At 37.5% G+C, this 7,550-nt stretch overlaps 1 protein-coding gene across 3 annotated transcripts in view; it reads right to left on the bottom strand.

Annotated features, from left to right (window-relative positions):
* The window catches only part of sh3bgr (SH3 domain binding glutamate-rich protein), a 28,915-nt gene that overhangs the window by 15,139 nt on the left and 6,226 nt on the right, over positions 1-7,550 (bottom strand). Inside the window, exons 4-8 of one of the 3 annotated variants that reach the window (XM_016247541.1) lie at positions 7,270-7,347; positions 4,311-4,454; positions 3,956-3,982; positions 2,986-3,006; positions 2,314-2,340 (exon numbers count right to left, since the gene is read on the bottom strand). In XM_016247541.1, the coding sequence (XP_016103027.1) occupies positions 2,314-2,340; positions 2,986-3,006; positions 3,956-3,982; positions 4,311-4,454; positions 7,270-7,347 (297 nt within the window). The remainder of the gene's footprint in view (positions 1-2,313; positions 2,341-2,985; positions 3,007-3,955; positions 3,983-4,310; positions 4,455-7,269; positions 7,348-7,550) is intronic. The other 2 variants (XM_016247542.1, XM_016247543.1) reach the window with 2 other exon arrangements.

The following is a 7,550-nucleotide window of genomic DNA, read 5'->3' as shown; positions in this document are numbered from 1 at the left end:
GTTTTTATATTTTATATTTTTTATATTTAAAGCGAGTTTTTTGGGCAGTGTGGAGTAGGGCTTGTTGTTTGTCATTTCTCCGATCACAAATGCAGACATGGTTTTATGTTTACATGGCACGATGTAACACAACGCGTAAAAAGACAGTATAAGTTATTATAATTCGTAATTATGCCCCCACTGGATGCAACAAATGCCTCGTTTATAATGAGTTTTATTGCTTTTGTCTCGTCGCGCCGGGACACGGCATCACAGTATGGTAAGGGGCGTAACATTTCCGTCACAAGCTTGAGGTATTCGGCCAATCACAACGCACTGGATAGCTGGCCAATCAGAGCACACCTCTAAAAATCGACGCGTTTCAGAAAGGCGGGGCATAGAGGAGAAACAATAATGTACAGTATGTGGAAAATAATGTGTTTTTTGAACCTTAAACCGCATAAACACATTTCATTACACCAAATACACAAAATAATGTTATTTTTAGCAGCATCATATGACCCCTTTAATAGTAAATAAGACACAATTAGACAATATTTGAATAAAATAATAATAATGAGAAGAAATCTATATTTGCAACAACTGGTGGAGTGCTGAATCCTGCACGCACACGCAGCGTTGTCAAGGTAACATTTGGGCAGTCATTCCCTTCGTCAAGGGAGTTCCAAACGCTTATATGAGACAGTATGAACATTAAAGTACTGAGGAATATTAATTATCAGCATGTACTATAGACTTATGGTTAGAATTAGGGTGGCGGGAGGCAGCTAGAGGAGAGAAGTCAAAAAGGAGGTTAGAAGGAAGAATGAAGGAGGAAAATCAGTGGCCAAATGAGGGGAAAAAATGCAAATCACAAATACAACAACAGAGACAGAGAGACACTGCTCATCAAACCCAAGTTACCTCAGACACCAAATCATCTTCTGCCTATAGGAAAAAACAGGTGGGAACTGAGAAGAAGGGATAGAAAGAAGCTTTTAACTTGCTGAATTTGGACAAAAGAAATAGAATGGATTAACTGAATTCAGTACTTTCCAGTTTTGTGTTCAAAGCACATCAGAACAGCAGGTGTGCTATCTGGTATCATTCAATACTTATATTGATAAAAATCAGATACATACAGTACACTCACGTTAAGCAGGATGTACTTATAGCAAATCTCAACTGCTTGATTGTTATACCATCCAAAAATATGAATTACATTATTGCCCAGCTATTAAAGATAGATGTATAATACATCCTACAGCATACATACATGTTCTATATTATGCTTATTAAAGCTATACAGTCAATAAAAATATCAATACAGTGCAGGATTTTGGATTTTGACAAATGGGCATTAAATATCTGAATGGTGTCTGATATTTAATATCAACATAAACCATTAGAGTATATTAGACTATGTAGTTATTGATGATGATTAGATGACAACATGATTTGAATCACCAATAAGTTTTGGTAATGATGTCCAGTTCTGTCACTGGAACTCAATTTGCCCAGGTGCTTGTGGTTTGTAATTTACTCCACAGAACCTATTCAGTTAGTTTATGTTCTAGTTTATGTTCCTTTATTAGACTATGCATTTTACCGAATTCAGTGCATCTTGAACTTGTATTTTTTGTTGGATTTGCGGAACAGCCTAATGATGATTCATATTTTTCCTGCTTGCTATTTTAGTAACTGCAAATAGTTAAAGAACAACATTTTTTCTGAAGAGCTGTTTTGATGGAGAACTTTTCAAGTAAAAGGCTTTTAAAAACAGAAAATGCATCCATCACACCTGTAAGGACAAAGAGGGAAGGAAAATGAAACACAGGCAAAACCCAATGCAAACGAGTCGCCTTCCAAGAGAAAATGCTTTTGAGTAAATGACTGATTGTGAGAAGAAGGAAAAAAAAACATGGATGCAAAAATAAATAATAATAATAATAATGGAAATGTTGTCAGGAAGATGAGAAGGAATGGATGGGAGGAATAGTTAAAGAACAACATTTTTTCTGAAGAGCTGTTTTGATGGAGAACTTTTCAAGTAAAAGGCTTTTAAAAACAGAAAATGCATCCATCACACCTGTAAGGACAAAGAGGGAAGGAAAATGAAACACAGGCAAAACCCAATGCAAACGAGTCGCCTTCCAAGAGAAAATGCTTTTGAGTAAATGACTGATTGTGAGAAGAAGGAAAAAAAACATGGATGCAAAAATAAATAATAATAATAATAATGGAAATGTTGTCAGGAAGATGAGAAGGAATGGATGGGAGAGAATAGTAGAGTTAAACACACTCCAGATCTGTTCGTTCTAGAATAAGAATCACCTCTGAGACAAGATGGTTGTCCTCAACCTAAAACAACAAATAGCGAACATTAGCTTTTTCTTTAATGATTTTTCTGACAAGTGGTTAATTGCATTTTTAACTCTCAACCTGACCATTTTTGACGAGAAATAATGCATTTGTGTATTTTAATACACAAATGTCTTCAATAATGATATTTCAAACTGACAAGATCTACTCTATACAAACTCTCACAACAAGGAATAACTATTAAATATTAGGCAGAACTAAATAATAAATAATAAATATGCACTAAATGTATGTATTTGTTTGTTTGACTAGTTTCCATGGCTTTTCTAGGCCTGTAAACCATAACTGTTCTCTGATATTTTCAGGATTTCCATGACCATGAGAATCCTGAACAACTCCAAACACATCTAATACATTGACAACATTCAAATAAAGCAATTCTTGTTTTTGGATGAATGACTTCCACTGTTTGGCAGAGTAAAGAGACAACTGTCCCTCCACCTTGTGATACACACATTTTTTCTTTCATTTTGATTGCCAAAGTTCAATAAACCAGAAGCAGTCATTTAACTGCTATGAATGAAGTCACAGACTAATATGAATCTTCTTGAAGTATATAAAGACTTAGGCCAATGTTGTTAAAATGGCTTCTTAAGTGACAAAAAATATAGATTTCAGTCTTACCCTGTCCTCTTCTCCTTCCTCCTGTGAGTCATAGAAGAAAAGAAATGGTTCAGTCAGAATAGTAACATACATAATTATAAAATAATTAGTTTTAATCAATGTTTTATTACTATTACAATTACTTTGAATAGTACAATTAAAAGTTTATAATAGTTGTAAGGTAAATCAACCCAATAAAACCACACTGGAACACATCTATCTATTCAAATATATCCAAAACCTATCTATCTATCTATCTGTCACGAATCCGGTCTATAAACGTCCGTTCACTCACCACCAGAGGTCACCCGCTCTCCACATGGACTCTCACACTACACAGACTGTTACACATCACCCTGGACTACATTTCCCAAGCTCCATTGCACTAATCACAATCTCACCTGAAACCAATCTTACACAGCTGCTACCAATAACACACACTATATAAATCAGTCTCACACCACCATTCAACGCCAAGTATTGTTTAGCGCATAGCTCTCTCATAGCGATAGCTACTTTACGGAGCCACTCCAAATTTCTTAATCTAGTATAGCCTTGTTCTTAGTCTGTTTAACCGTGTCTTTATCCTTGCCTGTTATCTCGTTTTGTCTGATCTCTGCCTGCCCTGAAGTTTATAGCCTGTTTTGGAATGACCCTTTGTCTTGCTGTTTCGGACTGTGTTTGCACCTTGCCTGGACTCTAGCTCGTCTTGTGGATTCCCCGTTTGCCTCGCCCCCAGGATTACGTTCGCCGGAGATTGACCACGCCCATTTACTGGACTACTCGTGTCTTGCCCTACCTTTACCCGTTTGCCATTGTTTGACCCATGCCTGTTATGACCATGTCTCTGTCTAATAAAAGCCTGCAGATGGATCCTCAAGTCTTGTTTGCCTCGTTACACTATCTATCTATCCATCTATCTATCTATCTATGGTAATGTTGTTATACAGTGATCAAGACATGCAGAATTGTGTAAGCAGTTTTTTCATACCTGCTCTTCCTCCTCAGCTACCTTTCTCTATCAAAAAAGAAAGTTAAATATTAAAATGAGCAAATTACATCAGGCAGAAAAACACATTTACTGAATGAACACGATAAAATCCACAACAATCTTGCGAGTCACACTGTCAACACTAGCAAGAATCAAACTACAAGAGAGGAGATGGTAAAGCAGAGAGTTAGATGTTAATTTCTGTTGCATGGGAGAGAACCTGCATAAAAAAACCTGGAGGTTAATAGATGAAGCAAAGCATGAGATGATCTGGAAGAAGAACAAGCTGCTATGGGAAAACAGGTGATGTTTGAAGAGGAATGGGAGTTAAACAGGAGTTTTAATGGTCAGTTACACTCTCTTCGTCTTCTTCTGCCGGTTCCTCCTCTTCGGCGTTCTCTTCTTGAGCATCTGTCTCTGCCTTCTTGCCTGGATCGTCTTCTTCCAGCTCTGCTGTGTGTGCATCTCCATTCTGCTCAGCCTCTACGAGTTCTTTTTTCTAGAAGAACAAACAGCGCATCCCAGGAAAAGATAAATTAAAACTGTTGACAGTACAGGATCTGCTAAGGCACTGGCATAAAGCACCGTGGGTTCCTAGGTCATTTTAGAACTGGACCCTCAGGATGAAAACAGGCATGAGTTAATGAACTGGAGGAACATTCACCGGTGAAAAGTGAGAAACAGAAAAGAGGGTTTGTTGCAGTAGACAATGGGAATGTTGCCAAACTACATGTAAAATGGACATTATCAATCAGTTTGCAATGTTGACAAATTCATTCTTCTTTCAAGATACTGGAAGAAAAATGTTTTCCTCAATTAAACATTTGTAATTACATAGTTGTATATACAACATAAAGGTGATCACATGATTGCAAATATAAAGTAACTCAAAATTGCAATCCTTTTAACTTAAGTATTTGAAAGAGTGAGAAAGCATGCCTGATTAAATGTGATTAATAACACAATACAAATGCAGTGGATTTAAGGGTTAGTTCACCCAAAAATGAAAATTAGGCTGTGTTTTACTCACCCCCGAGGTATCCTAGGTGTATATGACTTTCTTCTTTCAGACGAATCCAGTCGGAGTTATATTAAAAATTGTCCTGGCTATTCCAAGCTCTATCATTGCAGTCAGCGGGTGTTGCAGTGCTTCAGTCCAAAAGAAGTGAAATAAAAAGCGCCCATCCATAAAAAAAAGTGTCACCCAGCACCGGGGGGTGAAAAAAGTTTGGTCAAAGCCAAGAGGAGACTGGTTTTCCTTTGCTAAAGTAAGGAAACTTTGCTTCCTTTGATCCTGTAAACAAATGTTGGTTTTCACGAGACTCACCGGCGCATGTGCAGGGCTGACCTCATACGTCATCCTCCCGGAGCTGCTTCCGATTACAACAGTGAGCACAAGCTAGATTCAAGTGATTATTACGTTTTGAATATGGATACTTTTCTTAATTTTTTAATGGATGGGCGCTTTTTATTTAACTTCTTTTGGACTGAAGCACTGCAACACCCGCTGACTGCAATGATAGAGCTTGGAATAGCCAGGACACTTTTTAATATAACTCCGACTGGATTCGTCTGAAAGAAGAAAGTCATATACACCTAGGATGCCTCTGGGGTGAGTAAAACACAGCCTAATTTTCAGTTTTGGGTGAACTAACCCTTTAACAGGAACAGCATGCTACATGTGGAAAGGTTTATATGAGGCTATGTTTGGAATGGATTTCACCCAAATATAAAAATCATCATTTACTCATCCTCATGTTATTCCAAACCTGAATGAGTTACTTTCTTCTGTTGAACACAAAAGAAAATATTCTGAAGAATGTTGGTAACAGTTGGGCTTCCATTCTATGGTTACCATCATTCTTCAAAATATCTTCTTTTGTGAACAACATGAGGGTGAGTAAATGATGACAAAATTTGGGTGAACTACCACTTTAATATTAGTTAACTACATAACATGCACCAATGGCCAACAATACTACAATATTTATTAATCTTAGTTAATGTTAATTTCTACATTTAATCAAAATATCTGTTAGCATTGGTTAATGCAATGTGAACTATAATGGACAACTGTATTTTTATTAACTTACACTAACAAAGGTCAAATGCTGTGTATACTAACTATACCAAACATAGCCTAGATGTTAAAGGGATAGTTCACCCAAAAATTATTCATTAATCAGTAATCATTAATTACTCACCCTCATGTCGTTTCAAACCCGTAAGACCTCCGTTCATCTTCAGAACACAAATTAAGATATTTTTGATGAATTCTGAGAGCTCTCTGACCCTCCCATAGACAGCAATGATCCAGGTCCAGAAACGTAGCAAGGAGATCGGTAAAATAATCCATGTGACATATCTAGCGTAGCGTTAGTTCTGGCACGTCACGTTAGTCAAGCTCGCATCAGCTGACTCTCAGCTGATCCCCATCTACCTATGGGAATACGACACCTATCTAAGCATTCATATATAAGGTCCCTCAGTATTATCAGCAGTTTTCGCATTGCTCAATAGCTAATTACCCTCCTCCATCCCCAACTCCTCCTCTGTCAGTCAGGATTCAGCCTTCTGTTTCTCCTTTGAATCAGACTAATTCTAAAATGTGTACATAACATTATTGAACTTTAACGATATCTGCAATAAATTTATGTTGGTTCTGTTCTGTTTACCCTGGGGGGGTTATCGCTGCTCTCCTTGCTCTCATCCATGCTAGGCTGCATGTATGCGCAGGGAGTTCTTGCCCAGAACAGAACCATACCGCCAATCCAAACTGTATGCTAATTGTCAATCATCTTTGACGATAGTGGTCCTGACAGAACAGGGGTTCAACCGTAATTATACGAAGCTACGAGAATACTTTTTGTACGCAAAGAAAACAAAAATAACGACTTTATTCAACAATTCATCCCCCTGGTGCCATTTTGGACAGTATCCACTGAACGTAAACAGCGTATGCTATTCTGTGTCAGCTGCATCACACGGATACGTTTTCTACGTTGTTTATGCTTTGATTTGAATGAAAACAACGTATCTGTGTAACGCATCAAAAATATCTTAATGTGTGTTCTGAAGATGAACGGAAGTCTTACGGGTTTAGAACGACATGAGGGTGAGTAATTAATGACAGAATTTTCATTTTTGGATGAACTATCCGTTTAAGTTAGGTTATAACGGACAGGTGAACAAAAACCCAGCGATTCGAAAAGTAGATGAGGGGCATACAGTAAAGTGCAGTTTTGACGTGTCTGGAAATGCACTAAAAGTGAATATCAGTTAAATATGATTTTTAAAAAATGATCGGATATTACTGTTGTGTCATCATCAAGATGTTCCTCTGTGCCAGATCCATTATGAAGCTTTTGTGCATTTTCAGCTTGTTGTGCCTCCTGCATCAAGAGATATTTTTATTAAAGCAGTGGAGAATCAGTTTCATCGCCGTCAGCAAGGGAAAGTTTCACCAAAAATGCAAAAAAGAAGAAAGGAAGAAAACAGATAATTCTACAGCCGATTGTGATAACACTCTCACAAGGAAATCACTTCACTGATGTTTATCCATTCACCACTCAAAACACACCCCCCCCCCCCCCCT

This window comes from Sinocyclocheilus grahami, unplaced genomic scaffold (genome assembly GCF_001515645.1).
Source record: "Sinocyclocheilus grahami isolate Dianchi unplaced genomic scaffold, SAMN03320097.WGS_v1.1 scaffold841.1, whole genome shotgun sequence".
In the NCBI taxonomy this organism is placed as follows: domain Eukaryota; kingdom Metazoa; phylum Chordata; class Actinopteri; order Cypriniformes; family Cyprinidae; genus Sinocyclocheilus; species Sinocyclocheilus grahami.
This window is presented reverse-complemented; position numbering and strand designations above follow the sequence as displayed.